Source organism: Dromiciops gliroides, chromosome 3, assembly GCF_019393635.1.
Source record: "Dromiciops gliroides isolate mDroGli1 chromosome 3, mDroGli1.pri, whole genome shotgun sequence".
Classification (NCBI taxonomy): Eukaryota; Metazoa; Chordata; class Mammalia; order Microbiotheria; family Microbiotheriidae; genus Dromiciops; species Dromiciops gliroides.
The window spans coordinates 252,080,413-252,097,577 of record NC_057863.1 but is presented as its reverse complement, the minus strand read 5'-3'; the positions used below and the strand labels follow the sequence as shown (position 1 = coordinate 252,097,577).

The following is a 17,165-nucleotide window of genomic DNA, read 5'->3' as shown; positions in this document are numbered from 1 at the left end:
ATGTAAGCTTTTTGAAGTGAAAGCCTGCCTCCTTTTTTTGTTTCTGTCACCTTACATACAGTAGGCATTTAATAAAGACATACTGAATTGAAATGAATTAAAAGTCACATTCTAGAATACTCTGGACCAAATAAATAGAGGGCTGAAGTTTGCACATACCCATAATAGCATGGCTAATAGCCAAGAACTTCACTGAAACTCAAAAATTATATTCTCATAGTCCTACTGCTAAGCACTGAACACCTAGCAAACATGTATCCATTAGCACTTCAAGAGCTATGATAAGTGTTCCCAAGTGTTACATGTGAAACACAGGCCAGTGCATGAGGCAAATGATACTTTGCCCCTTGAAATCACTCAGCACATAACAAAAGGAGTTAAGACTGGAGTGCCTCTCTCCATTTGAAATTCCTGTGGTTTCCATGGAAAGGACACCACCAAGGTAGTGTCATTTCTGAGAAGTGTGTTTTCCAAGGAAGAATAGCAATGCTTCATGACCAATGTCAATTAAGCTTTCCTTCTGAATTCCAATGCTGATATCCCCTCCGTGTTGGTCATTTTGGTCATCTTACCTATAAAAAAATATATAGTAATTCAAATCAATTCTGCAAGCATTCACTAACACCTGGTATACATAAGGCATCGAAGAACATACTGGGGAGATCAAAGTAACAATTGATGCAGTCTCCAAGAACTTTATAGTCTACTTAGGGAGATGTGACACGAATATGTACATTTGGGTATGACAGGAGGGAGAATATGATAAGTATGAAGAAGAGATCTAGGCAAAGTTCTTTGAATTATTGAAGGAAAGAAAGATAATCACTTTGAGATAGAATGAGCTTCATTGAGGAGGAGGCACTCCATTGGGTTGGCATTCAAGAAAAGAAAGGATTTCAACAGAAAATGAAGGGAGTACATTCCAAAAAGAGGAGATAACATGAGCAAAAGCACGGAAATGGGAAAAGGCAAGATATGAATGAGGGATAGAAGTTCCATTATGACCATACTATGACCTGCATGAAGAGCAGTAATAAGAGATATGGATGAAAAGGTAGGATGGGGGCAGCTAGGTGGCGCAGTGGATAGAGCACCGGCCCTGGATTCAGGAGGACCTGAGTTCAAACCTGGCCTCAAACACTTGACAGTTACTAGCTGTATGACCCTGGGCAAGTCACTTAACCCTCATTGCCCCCCCCCAACAAAAAAAAAAAAAGAAAAGGTAGGATGGAAGACAGATTATGGTGGGTCTTTAATATTTATTGATTTTTTTTTTTGGTTTATATATCACTTTCATTTCCAAATACATTCCTCCATCCATCCCAACCCAGAGAGCCATCTCTTATAACAAAGAAGAAAAAAGGAGGGGCGAAAGGTAGTTCAGCAAAACTAACCGATTCTGATAATATATACAATGTTTCACACTTAGTCTCAAATGTCTACAAAGAAGGGAGAGAGATATGCTTTACATCTCTTCTTCATGGACAAGTCTGGTCATTATAATCATACAGTATGTTCAGTTTCAGTTTTTGTTCTTTACATTTGCATCGAAGTACATACTGTTGTAATCATTATATATGTTGTTTTTCTGACTCTGCTTACTTCACTTTGTATCAATTTATGCAAATCTTCCCATAGTTTTCTGTAGTCTTCATAATTTTTTCAGTGGTATGGTAATATTACACTGTGCTCATTTATTAAAATGAGAGTGGGAAGGAGGGAGATTCATTGAGAAATGGTGTGGAATTAGAATTCACAGGCATTGAAAATGATTGGGCATAATAAGTGTGGAAGAGAGAATAAAAGATGCTGACTCCTCATTTAGGAAATCAAGTGACTAGAAGGAAGGTGGTACTATCAATAGGAATATTAAGGGAAAGGATAGATTTTGGAGAAAAGATGAACAATTCACTTTTGGACATGTTGAGTTTGAGATACTAATGTAAGTGGAGATATCCAAAAGATCTGAGATAAGAACCTTGGGGAGAAAGTGAAAGATAAACATTTGAGAGTCATTTGTACAGAGGTGATAGATGAAGCCTAAAGAATGAATGGGATTTTCAAAGGTAGAGAAGGGAAGGGAACAAGCACAAATCTTTTAGTAATATTCAAGGGGCAAAAGGAAATTAAGAAATCAGCTAAGGAATGATCAGAGAGATATATGAAAAAGCATAGGAATGCAGTGTCATGGAAGCTAAAGGAGGAAGGATTTTTGAGATGGAGAAAGGGGTCAACAAACTTTGAGAATTATTCTCAGTAGTGAGCTTTCATGTAAACTTTTGGGGCCGTACTGTGCCTATGAGTATTGTATGTACTTTGAAGTGAAGTTGGATACATTAAAATGACAGCTGACAATTATATAATGTTTTAAACTTCAAGAAGTACTTCTACATATCACACAGCCAATCAACAAGCAAGAAAATTGAGAGGTGCATGATGAGTATGAGCAGGGTATATAACACAAAGGAGTTGCAATCTAAATCACTGGAGAGAACTTCCATAATGACAAACTTATAGATCCATTTGAGTATTTGGGTATCTCATTTCATTTTCATAGCATCATGACTTGTATAAAGAAACTTAGACTAAGACAAAGGTAATCACAAAAGAAAAAAAAAAGATGATTGTGATTACATTAAGTTGAAAAGCCTTACATGAAAAAAAATCAATACAATTAGAAGAATGGAAAATGTAGACTGATTCTTTAAAATCATTGTATCAAATATCTCTGAGAAGAGTCATATCCAAGATATAAAAAGAACTAATGCAAATATAAAATATCTACTCCACAGTGTCATTTTATAGCTGAAGAAAGTGAGAGTCAGAGATGTAAAGTGATTTGTCAAAAGTCACACAGATGGGGGCAGCTAGGTGGCACAGTGGATAAAGCACCAGCCCTGAAGTCAGGAGTACCTGAGTTCAAATCCGGCCTCAGACACTTAACACTTGCTAGCTGTGTGACCTTGGGCAAGTCACTTAACCCCAATTGCCTCACTAAAAAAAAAAAAAAAGTCACACAGATAATAAGTAATAGAGCCAGCAATCTAACCCAGGTATTTATTTATACTTCACCAAGGAATGCTCTTTCCTCAGTACCATGCTGCCTCCCTATGGAAATGTGTATCTAAACAGCCCTGAACTTTCACCTCACATACCCAACTAATTGGCAAAGATGATAAAAAGAAAATAGTCAATGTTAGAAGGATTTTTTAAAAAATAAGTCTCATTAATACACTGTTGGTGGAAATGTAAATTGGTCCAACCATTCAGGAAAGTAATTTGAGGAAGAAAGGAAGGAAGGAAGGAAGGAAGGAAGGAAGGAAGGAAGGAAGGAAGGAAGGAAGGAAGGAAGGAAGGAAGGAAGGAAGGAAGAAAGGAAGGAAGGAAGGAAGGAAGGAAGGAAGGAAGGAAGGAAGGAAGGAAGGAAGGAAGGAAGGAAGGAAGGAAGGAAGGAAAGAAGGAAGGAAAATGATGATAACTAAAGCTACCCTTCAATACAGAGATCCCACTGTGAGGCATATACCCTAAGGAGATTAATAACAGAAATTTCATAGCAACACTTTTTGTGATAGCAAAGAATTAGAAACAATAGGTACCTGTTAATTGGAGAATAGCTAAACAATGGGATATTGCTTGTAAAATTAAATATGAAGAATTCAGAGAAGCATAGGAAGATATATGAACTGATTGATACAGAAAGATATAAACAGAACCAGGAAAACAATATGCCTAATAACCACAACAATGTAAATAGAAACAACTACATTGAATGCTGTATAAGACAGTGACCAAGTTTGGTCCTAAAGAAGAGGTAAAAAAATGCGCCTCCCTTCCTTCTTTCCAGAGATGGAGGGATGGATGTGGAACATTAACTATGTCATCAGACTTGATTAATGTATTGGTTAGCTTCACTCTCCATTCTTTTCTCTTTCTTTTATAATGCTTATTATAAGGAATGACTCACATTATAGGGAAGGTATGAAGGAACCTATTTGGAAATAAAGGTAACACAAAAACCAAAGATAATTTGTATTAAAAATAAACCTTGGGGCAGCTAGGTGGCGCAGTGGATAAAGCACCGGCCCTGGAGTCAGGAGTACCGGAGTTCAAATCCGGCCTCAGACACTTAACACTTACTAGCTGTGTGACCCTGGGCAAGTCACTTAACCCCAATTGCCTCACTAAAAATAAATAAATAAATAAAAATAAACCTTAAGATTCAGAAAGTTTCCACCCCCATAGAAAGAACTGATAAAAAGAGCACTTGTGGATTGTACATATATAACCTATATCAGATTGGTTGATGTCTTGTGGAAGAGGAGAGGAAAGGGAGGGAGGGAGAAAAATTTGGAACTCTAAATCTTATGAAAATGAATGTTGAAAACTACCCTTACATGTAACTGGAAAAAATAAAATAAATGTTTGTTGCACTGAAAAAAAAAAAAAGATTCAGAAAGCTTAAGTGAGCTACTAAAAGTCACACAACTAATAATTAAACCCAGGTCAACTAACATCTAAGTCCAGTGCATAACCCAATACAACATTGTATTTAGCTCTCTAGGAAGCTGATTTAAAATCCCATTTTAGAAGAAAATACATCTTAGAAAATCAATTAGGCTTATATTGTACTGCCATAGTACTGTTGAAGTTGCATGGTATAGTTGAGGAAGTGTGATGTGATAGAACACTGACTGGATGCCTGTCAAAAGACATGGGCTTGAATTCTGTGGTTTACTAATTGGGTGACCTTGGTCAGGTCATTTTTCTCATATATAAAATACGGATAATAATGCTTTTCATGCCTACCTCATAGAGCTATTTTAGGCAAATTGCTTTGTAAATTGAAAGTTGCAAGGTTTATTTCTGTTACTACTCCTATCTCACCTCAGTGTGTCTCAGTTTCATCTCCTGTAAAATTAGAAGGTTAGATTTGGTGATCTGCAAGATACCCCCTAGTTAAAAAGCATATGGGTTTTGTTATTGGTATTTTATTGTTGTCAAATGTGGCAGCTGACCTCCGCAGATGCTGCCCAAAGACAATGAGCGCCTACTCTTTGAAAGCTGAGTTAGAACTGGAAGCCAGTCCTAAAAGGTACATGATCAGAAAGCGCAAGCTAGGGCAATGAAGAGAATTAGGAGACCTGTGCTAAGCCAATCCACAGGGGCTTTTGGCCTATTCAGCAAAAGAGCTGGACGAGCAGAAGAATCATTAGATAGAGACTCAAGGCAGGAGGTAGAGCAATGGAAGGGACTCCAAAGGTATCATGCCAATTCCCCAATTTCCTACATTTAGGAGATCATGCCTGGGAGCCGTCTGTGTACCCCCAATATCATAATTCTGTAAGTTCAAAATTCATCTCATTTCTATTCATCTAGGGCCTGTCTTTCATATCTCATTCTGTCTCTGTCTGACTGCCCTTCCTAAGAACATTTGGTGTGTCTGGCTTACAGTTATATTTTCCTTTGCTTTCAGGACAGTGGATCAGGCGATAACAGCTGTGTTGAAGAAATATTACGGGTAGGAACTTTTAAAAATCCCATCTATCATATTGTTGGGCATATAATCTAAATAGGAACAAAGTAGGAATTACCAGGCCCATGATGCCTTCCATATATTCCCGATCCTTAACCCCTTAATTATATAATTACCTATAGCAGTCATTTTTGTTATCTAGATAATGTTTTCTGTCATAAAACTTTTGGAAGCAAAATCAGCTGAGCTACAGGTTGCCACAGTTTCTTGGCAAAAACAAGGATGACCTTATACTGAATTGATTAGCAAGAAGATAGGAGGATAGAATTATAAATGAAAATATACACTATTGTTCACATTTGGATGCTTCCATTTTTCACACCAGTATTTAAACTCATCTTTTAATAGTCTGTACCTTTCAAGTGAGGCAGGAGTTAATTTGCTATTTTTTTTCTCCTAAACTTAATTAGAATTGGTAGCACTCCAGTGAGAAGGTGGTGTTCAGTGTCTGATAAATTATTTTCATATTGTTTTGCATATCATTATTATCCTTATTACTATTTGTATTTCAGAACTCTTCATCACAGTCACCTTTATCTTGTGTTCACTATGTGAAACAGTTTCACACTCAGATTGGTCTAGGTTAGGCTATGTTTCCATATTGAGTGTTTCCTTAAGTAGACAAACTTATAATCAGGGTGTCGTCCACCACCCATATTCTTCACTCATATTTTCTTTTTCAGAGTAGTAACCTAATAATTTGCATTTCTCAGAAAGCTTATATTTTACTGGGCAAAACACCAAGACAAATTAGACCAGATGGTATGGCAAATCCCAGCAGGAGAAAAAAATTCATTTTAATATGTTTCTATCTTTTGGACATCATACACACTTTTTTTTTCTAGAATTGTTATTGAATTATAGTAATATAGTTATTTGGTTTAGAATTCTACATTAGTAATCATGCTGTACCCAAAGGCAGGTTTCTTTCTTGCAGATGTTGTCAAATAATCATATGTCTCTCAAAGAGGCCAAATACTTTATTTAAGATTGATCTAATGAGTGTCTTGTGATTTTTTTTTTCCTGGCAGTTTAACTTAGAAAAAAATTGTCAAAAGCAGGCAGGTCCTCCCCTCCCTGTCTTTTCTGGTTTTTAAATGTATATTAAATTATTCCATCTTCTCCATTCAAATGTTTGTTTCAGATTAAATTCAACCAATTAATTCATCAATAAATATTATTAAGTATCCATTAGGTGCCCCAAGGCAGCATCCTAACTTGAGTTTTCCTCTCTCTCTCTCTCTCTCTCTCTCTCTCTCTCTCTCTCTCTCTCTCTCTCTCTCTCTCTCTCTCTCTCTCACACACACACACACACACACACACACACACACACACACACACACACACACACACATATACTCACACATGTAGATTTTGTTTATAGTTTCAGTTTATTTATATCTTTGGGGACCGGAATATTCATGAGTATTGTTAATAGGGCAGATATTCTTCCTTTGGCACATCATGGTGTTTGTGCATGATACATAAAATGCCTTGAGAGATTAATTCTCACCTTACCTAGGAATCAGAATTTTTAAAATAGAAAGACTTTTCCCTTGTTCCTCCCCTCTCTTTTCCCTGTAAAACCTGACAGTATTGTGAGAAATGGTCATTTCATCTTTTTCTTCCATATTTCAAAAAGTATTTACAGTTTTGCTAAGTAATTCAGTAATATATATACCCAACACATATTATTTACTTAAAATAAAACAAAGAGTTCCTCTCACAAGATTTTAGTCATGCTGTTCCCAAAGGAGGCATTCTCACATTACTCAGTCACTGTCCACAGTACTGAACTTCAACTTCCCAGTATTACATATACTGCCACACCTGGGTCCCACCTGAGCTATGCCAGTGCTTCCAACTTTGCCATAGGTTCTGTGGGGTGGATTGAGTATGGAGAAGAAAAAAAGTCATGAATAGAATGAAAGAACAGATTTGAAAGACCCTCCTAAATTAAAATTTTGTCAGGTGATAGTTTTGGCATTGTGTAATAACACAGTTATTATCCATATAGCCACATTATAAATAGATATTATACATATTATCCACATATGCATTATAAATAGATAGACATAGATCTATGTGTATCTATATAGGTACTGGTATGGATACCAGATAATACTGGTTGACACAGCTTTTTTTTTTTTTTTTGCTGGGCAATGGGGGTTAAGTGACTTGCCCAGGGTCACACAGCTAGTAAGTCAAGTGTCTGAGGCCAGATTTGAACTCAGGTACTCCTGAATCCAAGGCCGGTGCTTTATCCACTGCGCCACCTAGCCGCCCCAGACACAGCTTTTTTTCTATAACACTTTAGATGGCAATATGCTAGAAAAGCCCAGGAGTAGCCAGAAACCAGGGTAGTAATAATAGCAAGCTAGAACTTCTTGTACCCTTTCCTCAACTTCTTGGTGATGGTATGGGTGATGTGTCTGCACAGAGTAAGTGCCACTATCTGGGTGAAAGTGATAACTGGCCCACTAAATTGCATGTATGTGACTATGACACTCTTGTGTTCTGAAATATTAAGATTATCAAATAAATTCAACCTGATAGAATCTAATCAATTCAACAAACCTTAATTAAGGGCATGTGCAAGGCACCATACCAACCAGTAGGAATACAAAGACAAAATTACTGTAGTCCTATTCCTCAAGGAGTTTACTTTCTATCAAGACATTCTGAAAAGTGTTTTCTTTGCCAGATTTCCTCCTAATGAGATTGAGATTTTTACTTAGCTTTAGTTTGGTATTTTTTTTTTCCTCCCTTCCTTTCTTCCAACTATTTCACCCAGGCTGGCAAGGCTAGCAATTCATGACCTGATTCCAATACTCATCAGCAGAGAAGCATTTTTCTGACCTCCACCAATTCACTTAAGGGCGGTTGAGTGGTATTCTGTTCCCATGGGCTCACTGTATTATTGCCAGTTTTAGTGCAGACATATTATCAGTTTTAGTCCTTCTACAGCTCGGAACACCTGACCTTAAGCAGCCCACCAGCCTCAGCCTTCCCCATAACAGAAACTACAGATGTGTGTAACCACACCTAGCCAGTGCCCTGTTTTTCCTGTTATTCCCTCTGTATATGTGACCAGTGCTATGAAGATGACATAGTGAATATCATCCTATATATTCTTGCATTTCTACCACTGAGACTATTATTCAATAAGTTATGGGCTATGGTAGGGACGGATTATACAAATACCTTTTAAAAAGAAAAAAGATTACAGTTCATAATTTCTACTTATTGTTTTTTCTGGAACCACTATAGGTAAATATAAATCAATCAAAGGAGGCTACATTTTATCAATGAGTCACTGCTCATTTATAGAATAATTATGGTAATTGTGCTGTCCAGGCTTATGTTTCCTCAATTCATGATATCTAAGAGCCAGATGGGTGCTTCTGGGTACATGAACACAGGTGTTTGATAACTAAAGTTATCAACCCTTTGCTTGACTTCCCCTTTCTTCCATCTCTCTCCTTTTTTGCTGACATGATTGCCTTAGAGTCATTTGAATCTAACAGTATGTTCTAAAGCATAATCATTTTATATTCTTACTCTGTGTATTTTAATCATGGGACCTAATAAATCTGTGTGTTATTGCAAAATTCACTTAACCAAGGGAGAAATTATATCTGAGTTCTGAGAAGATGGGAGATCAGGTCTTGAAGCCCTTATGGCTGACATATGTTTACAACAGACAGTCTTCCAAGTTATACAATATTTCATCCTTAAAGGTTCCAGTGCAGTAATACTTAGGTGCTTTCTGTTGCATTATCCATTAACGTAGAATGGCATTAACATTTGTTCAGCAAATAAAATCTGTTTAGAGTTTAATGGGTTTCTGCAGCACTGGAATCTGGGATGCATAAGTTTTAGCCAAGACAGTTTTAGAAGGCAATTACAAAGTCAGACTGAGGGGCACAATCCATACAATACCGTATACAATCATGATAAAGACCAAGATATGAGCATAACTAAAGGGCTCTGGATAATAGAGATTCTGGATATTTTCTCATTGACAACATGAAAAGAGACACTGGTGGTAATGGGTAAGTCCCATTACTTCTTCTTAACCTGATAAAAAGTAATTTTCTGGAGAGCAAGGATTTTCTGTTTTTGTCTTTGTATTCCCAGAACCCATCACAGTGTCTGGCCCATAGTAGACTCTTAATAAAAGCCTATTGATTCACTGGTTAGCCATCTCTCTTGCCAAATACTATTGATTCTCCGGCCCTAGTGGGTTTCAGGGTTGTCCCCTTCTCTCTAGCCATACTGCCAATACCCTAATTCAACCTATTTCACCATTTCATCTGGGCTAATTTACACTAGATTCCTAAAGAGTCTCCCTGGCTTCCCTTTTCCCCTTCTCTAAACCATCCTACACACAATCACTATATTAACCAATTTTCTAGTGGACAGATCTGACCATATTATTCTCTACTGAAAAATTTTCAGTCACCATCTATTCTTTGTATCCTATTTTAGGTTCTCGTCCTTCATTTTCTGCTACATTAGGGACCTCCATCTTCATATTCTATTACCATCCCAAATTCAACCTGTCTAAAGCTAAACCTTCTCCTCAAAGCCAGCTTCTTCTCTTGACTTTCCTTATCCTCTCAATGTTCTCTTTCCTTTGCTCAATCATACAACCTCACATCTTCATGAGTTCAGATCTGGCCTCAGACACTTACTAGCTGTGTGACCCTGGGCAAGTCACTTAACCCTGTTTGCCTCGGTTTCCTCATCTGTAAAGTTAGCTGGAGAAGAAAATGGCAAACTACTCCATTACCTATGCCAAGAAAACCCCCAGTGGGGTCACAAAGAGGCAGGCACAACTGCCTCTGAACAACTGAACAACAACACTCTCACAGCTTTCTGATGATATTTGACTATTTCTCCATTGATCCCCATGTCCTATGTGTTTCTTTTTTTACAATGTTTCTCTCATTCATCATTTCCCTGCCACCACCAATCCAGGCCCTGATCCCTATTACCAGCCTCTCTTAAATAGCCTTCCCATGCCACATCCCTTGTCTTTTCTATTCAGTCCTACATACCATGGGTAGATGGATCTTTCTAAAGCATTACTTTCAGCATGTCAGAACCTGGTCCCAAATTACTGCTACAGTCATTACTATCCCATTACTCCTTACTATGAACCCTCCACTGTAGCCAAGCTAATCTCATTGTTCCTAGAGAATGTCATTTACATTCTTGTCCCCAGGCCTTTGCTCATATCATTCCTTTTAAATGCAGTAACTGAAGGGCAGCTAGGTGGTGCAGTGGATAAAGCACTGGCCTTGGAGTCAAGAGGACCTGAGTTCAAATTTGGCCTCAGACAATTGACACTTACTAGCTGTGTGACCCTGGGCAAGTCACTTAATCCCAATTGCCTCACCCCCACCCCCACCCCAAATCACCTTGTATTTATTTTTTTATATATTTTATATAAAACTAGATATTCTCACCTCCAATGTGGCTCTTAGCATGTGCTACCTTATAATGTTAGTTTTTATTTTTAATATATCTATTCTGTCTTCTCTGCCATCTAGCTTATAAACTCCTTAAGGTCAGTTACCATGTGTTTGCTTTTGTGTATTCCCCATAGTACTTATTTATCATTAATAGGGTGAGGGGGGACTTTGGGGTCATCTAATTCAATTTCCTCATTTTGTAGAGAGGTTAAGTGATTGGCCCAAGGTCACAGGTAGTAAGTAGCAGGATTTAAACACAGGTCCTCTAACTCCAGAGTCATCAGAAGCAGTAAGTAACCATTTATTGCTTGATTTCCCATTTAGATTTTCAGGAGTTATCTCATTTCAAAAAGAAGAAATGAGTGGAACCAGAGAGGGGACTTACTCTAGGTGCTAAGTATTTGGAAACAGACCACAATTAGGCTGGACTTTGACTAGTTCACAGTTCCCCTGTAAATTCATTCATTTGTTTTACACAGCATTGCTTCCATTAGGGAAGAAGTGCACCCACCAAATGGCAAAATCAATCTGGGCATAAATATAGTGAAGCACCCATACTACACCTCATTATTATTGTAAGGAAAATAAACACTCAAAGTAGAGCTAAAATAAAGGCCTATAGAAACATCTGAAAAGGATATATGCTAGCAAGCCTACATACATCCTGGCATAAAAGAGAACATCGTGCTAGTACTCAGAAAACCAGAGTTCTCATCTTGACCGTAATAATTACTAATTAGTTTACCTTGAACAAATCATGTCACCTCTCTAGAGCTCAGCTTCAGCATCTATAAAATGATGGGATTGGACTGGGTGACCTTTCAGCTCTAACATTTTATGATTACATAAAGGTAAGGAATACTAACATGTTTGTGAGTGGCAGGGCAGTGTGATTATTAAATAAAATGTATTTATCTTTCCCTCTCTCTTTTTTTGATAGGGGGTACATCTAGAAATGAATAGGAAGCAGATGATCCCTAAGACTGTTTCCATCTCTAAGTGCTATGATTTCCCCACTGTGGGCACCATTAAATCTTCTTACGTTTCCTAACATCTTTTGGTCCCTCAATTTTGCCTATGATTGGCTAGTAGGTACACTTTGCAGCCTCAGGAAACATAGGCTAAGAACCCAGCATATGTATTGCAGAGGCAGCTACAGTGTAATGCCTAGAGAAATGGCCTTGAAGACAGGAGAACCCAGGTTTAGGTCTCACCTCTAACACAGATGGACTCTACCCCTAAGCAAGTCACTTAGCCTCTCAATGGCCCAGACTATTCTCTAAGATGATGAATTACAGAATGGTGCTGATTGGTAGAGGGAGGGTTAAAATCTTCCTCTGCATAGATGAAGCCAAATATCTCATTCTTCCTCCCCCAAGCCCTCAGTGTGCATTTCAATGTGCTGGATTATGAATGAAAGACAAAATAAATAAAATATAGTTCTTTCTGTCAAGGAACCCATGGCCTATCAGAAGTTACCCAAAAAGTGATATTAAAAATAAATATGGGGTACAGCTAGGTGGAGCAGTGGATAAAGCAATGGCCCTGAATTCGGGAGGACCTGAGTTCAAATCCAGCCTCAGACATTTGACACTTACTAGCTGTGTGACCCTGGGCAAGCCACTTAACCCTCATTGCCCTGCAAAATAAATAAATAAATAAACAAACAAACAAACGAATGAATGAATAAATAAACTTGAATATATTACGTACATTAGAGTTCAGTAAGATAATATGAGATAAGGACCAAAAGCATTAAGAGTAGGATATGGGGAATGGGAAGAGAACAACATTTATATATTGCCTACTATGCGCCAGTCACTGTGCTAAGCACTTTATAAATATTATTTCATTTGATCCTCATAACAACCCTGCAAGATAGGTGTTTTTATCATCCCCATTTTACCTTTGAGGAAACTGAGGCAAAGAGAAGTTGTAACTTCCCCAGGATGACACAGCTAGAGTTTAAAGGAAGGATTTGAACTCAGGTCTTCCTAAACTCCAGGTCCAGAGTTTTAACCATTGCACCACCTAGCTGAGAAACCTAGGGAAGGTTTCATGAAAGATGTGGGCTTAAAAGGAGAAGCATAACGAGAAGGTAAATGACTTGCTTAGGGTTAGAGTCTGTCTGTGTTAGATGTGAGACCTAAACCTGAGTTTTCCTGACTCCAAGGCCATCTCTCTAGGCATTATACCACAGCTGCCTCTGCAATACATATGTTGGGTTCCTAGTCCGTGTTTCCTGAGGCTGCAAAGTGTACCTATTAGCCAATGGTAGGCAAAATGGTGGGACCAAATGATGTTAGGAAACATAAGAAGATTTAATGGTGCCCACAGTGGAGAAATCATAGAATTTAAAGATGGAAACAGTCTTAAGGATCATCTATATCAACCAACAGAGATGTGGGTTGAAGTATAGGGAACATTATGAGCAAAGGTGTGGTGGTGAGTAGCACATTATAGGATATGTTCAGAGGATGAAAATTAATTTTTCTGAAGCAACAAAGTAAGACAAAACTTTAAAAGTTCTGCTAAATTTCATTCTTCCTAAACTTTGGCATGACAAGGATCTCCACAAGTTCAGTTGCAGGATTGGGTAGGATCAGGGAGACCCACAATCATTCTAGTATCTCTCTACTTTGGTATATGGGTCAAGGGTGAACTGAGGCCTGGGGCACAGATTAGTTTGAAAGACATGCCTAGGGGCACTAGTTCTACTGTTTTCTATGGCATATGCCATTTGGCAACAATGACAAGTTCCAAAATTATTTGCAATAGAGGATAAATGGATATTCACTCAAGTATATACAAGCTCTGAGAATAAAGTTTCGAAGTTAGTAAAGAGTAAGCTTTTAATTTTTGAATAGGTATCTTTTCATGGTGAGCTGTTACCAGTTAGCCCTGGAAGTATGGGGTTCCCCATTATTGGAAATCTTTAGCAGAGGTTCTATAATCATTTGTTGGCAACATTTGAAAAGAGATCCCTGGTCAGCCATGGCTTATACTATATGACCTCTGAGATTACCTTCAAGCAATGAGATTTGGTGATTCTGATTCTGTGAGTGTGCTGTGGGTATATACACACACATACAAAAATAATAAAAATGAGAGAAAAATTGCATGCTGATGTCCTTCTGATTAATGATGCTATTGGTTCTATCATTACTGTGATATTGGTAAAGGTAAAGGAGGCCAGAAAATATTTTATGGACTAAGTGGAAGACAATTTTAGGCTTCCTTCCAGGCTCTCTCAAAGGATCATATTCACAATTTCTGCTTTAAAACTCCCTGTGTTGACTTTTGACATAATTTTAGGGCATTAAACATACTCAAGATTTATTTTATCTGTGGTTGTAGCCATGTAAAGTGTATCAACAATAACAACAAAAAGAAATGAAATAGTTGAAAAATGAACAGAAGAAAGGTGGTTTTCCTTAGCGTCTTAATACACATGCTATGCATGTGGTCGGCACTTAATGAAATGCTTGTTGGGTGAATGAATGAAAGTTCAAATGTGGAGGAGGCACCTATTTATACAGAATAATACCTTTCAATAAAAGAACCTTCACATCTATGATTAGAGTATGCATGATTTAACATAATACATGTCATCAGCGTGTTTCATTGTGGTTTTCACAGCATTCTCCTAGTTTTCTTTCTTACTCTAAATTTGAGTGCATCTTAGTTTTCATGAAACCAAGAGCACAGCAGCATGCCCTTGAACCAAGTCAAGAATGGTAGGGTACTAGACATATTTAACATTTCTGTTGTGTTTTGCTGTCTTGATTTCTTAATCACTGTTGTGTGTTGTTTTTATTCTCTATGTGAGATATAGTGTGGCATAGTAGAGGGGACCCTGGACTCTGAATCAAAAGACCCAGATTCGTGTGCTGTTTTTTCTCTTTTCTATCTATGTGATCTTGGAAAAGTCACTTTTCCTTTTTTTTTTTTGTTTTGTTTTTGTTTTTGCTGGGCAATGGGGGTTAAGTGACTTGCCCAGGGTCACACAGCTAGTAAGTCAAGTGTCTGAGGCCGGATTTGAACTCAGGTACTCCTGAATCCAGGGCTGGTGCTTTATCCACTGCGTCATCTAGCTGTCCCCGTCACTTTTCCTTCTTAAGCCTAGATTTCCTTATCTGTATAATGGAGATAATAACGAAAGACAACTTTTTATAGTACTTTAAAGTTTTGAAAAACGCTTTACATGTGCTATTTCACTTGATCCTTACAATAGCCCTAATGAGGAAATGGTCAAGGGACCATGACCACAGAGCTCATAAGTGTCATGAGCCCAGATATCTACTAACAACAGTTCCAGTGTTCTTTACAATATGTGCTACCTGTTTCCAATTAAATAATATGTATAAAATATTTTAAAATGAGAGTACATCATTCATTGTCCAAAGGATTATAGGACCCTTAGATGAAGAGTTAGACGGGACATCAGATGCTATATTGTACAACTCCCTCATCTTACATAAGAAGAAACCAAGGCCCAGTGAGGCTAAGAAAACTACCCAAGATCATGTAAGTAATAAGCAGCAGGGGTGTGATGTCCATGTTCCCTCCACAATTACAAATTGCAATCTGTATGTTTGCTAAGCTTATGTGACTCATATATATCATCCCATAAGTTTGCCACAAGAGGTTTGCCTAACCCTACTTACCCACCCAACTTTCCTCACTTTTTTTTGGTGAGGCAATTGGGGTTAAGTGACTTGCCCAGGGTCACACAGCTAGTAAGTGTCAAGTGTCTGAGGCCACATTTGAACTCAGGTCCTCCTGAATCCAAGGCTGGTGCTCTATCTACTGCACCACCTAGCTGCCCCCAATTTTTCTTGATATCACAAGGATATCAGTGGAGCACTGGCTATTATTGATCATCTTCCCCACTCTTACATGTCCATCCCACCTTCTTTTTCCAATCACATATTGGTTTGATTATATTATTTTATTCTGGTTTTTTATTTATAGTGATATAGTCTCCTCATAGTCATTGTGTTCCTCTCCATTGTATTCTAGGAGATATTAATTTTTTAATTCTTCCCAGACTGTAGTATACCATAATGCACAGCCATACAGCAACATAAGTATTGGCTTTGAAAACTTGGGCCTTTATTTCAAGGAGAACTTTGAGATTTACCAAATATAATTCACAACTCTCTTTTCCTCCTCTCTAATTTGGGATCCAACTCATTGTCCATTTGTAGTACCTGTCCAATACACGTATGTATGTATGTATGTATGTATGTATGTATGTATGTATGTTTTATAAGTTATTCAAATAACTATATGTCGGATCTGGATCAGAGGCTTATGGATCCTGTGGAAGTTTAGGCCAAACTCTTTGGAAAGACTATAGTTGTTATCCAGGAGACTATGCAATATTCCTGGACTGGGTATTATCTTCAAAAGACTTTATCATTCATGAGACAGGGCTTTTCATTTTGCTATGTCATATCAAATATTGTGTGTGTGTGTGTGTGTGTGTGTGTGTGTGTGTGTGTGTGTGTGTGTGTGTGTGTATATATATATATATGAAACCTAAATTTAATGTTTCTCCATGATTAACTATAAATTGAACATGTACAGTGCTTTAAAGTTTTCTCACTACCTTTAAAAAACTTAAAATCTATCAGAAGTAGAAATTGTTGCTGGTATTGATATTCTTTAAATTAATGCTTCTCTGTGATTAATTATAAACTGAACACATGCAGTTTCTCATTACCTTAAAAACTTAAAATCTATCAGAACTAGAAATTGTTGCTGGTATCGATATTCTTTAAAGACATTAATAAAGATTTATTTGGAATGCTGAGAAACACAGACATTAATATATGTGCTCAAGTAACATTATTACACAAAATCTAAAGGTCAATACAATTCCACTTATTTTCATGCATACCAGGGATGTTCTCCTTGACAATTTTAATTGTTAAAGCAGTTCACTTATTGGAGCATTTACAACTCTTACTCCTAGAGAATATTTCAAGAAAATTTATATCTTTTTGTATCCGCCACTTGTATTTTGATTATCTTTCATGAGACAGAGCTTTTCATTTTGTTATGTAATGAATAAAATGCACAAGTTGAAGGAATCATGGTAATAAATTTGTAGGGTAATTTTGTTAATTATCACATTGCTGCTTGTA

At 37.4% G+C, this 17,165-nt stretch overlaps 1 protein-coding gene across 3 annotated transcripts in view; it reads left to right on the top strand.

The window, feature by feature from the left end:
• Positions 1-17,165, top strand: part of AFF3 (AF4/FMR2 family member 3) — a 694,821-nt gene that overhangs the window by 338,321 nt on the left and 339,335 nt on the right. For 2 of the 3 annotated variants that reach the window (XM_043992436.1, XM_043992435.1), the window contains exon 5: positions 5,474-5,518. The exons of the other annotated variant lie outside the window; for it this stretch is intronic. In XM_043992436.1, coding sequence (XP_043848371.1) covers positions 5,474-5,518 — 45 coding nt within the window. The remainder of the gene's footprint in view (positions 1-5,473; positions 5,519-17,165) is intronic. 3 annotated transcript variants of the gene reach the window in all.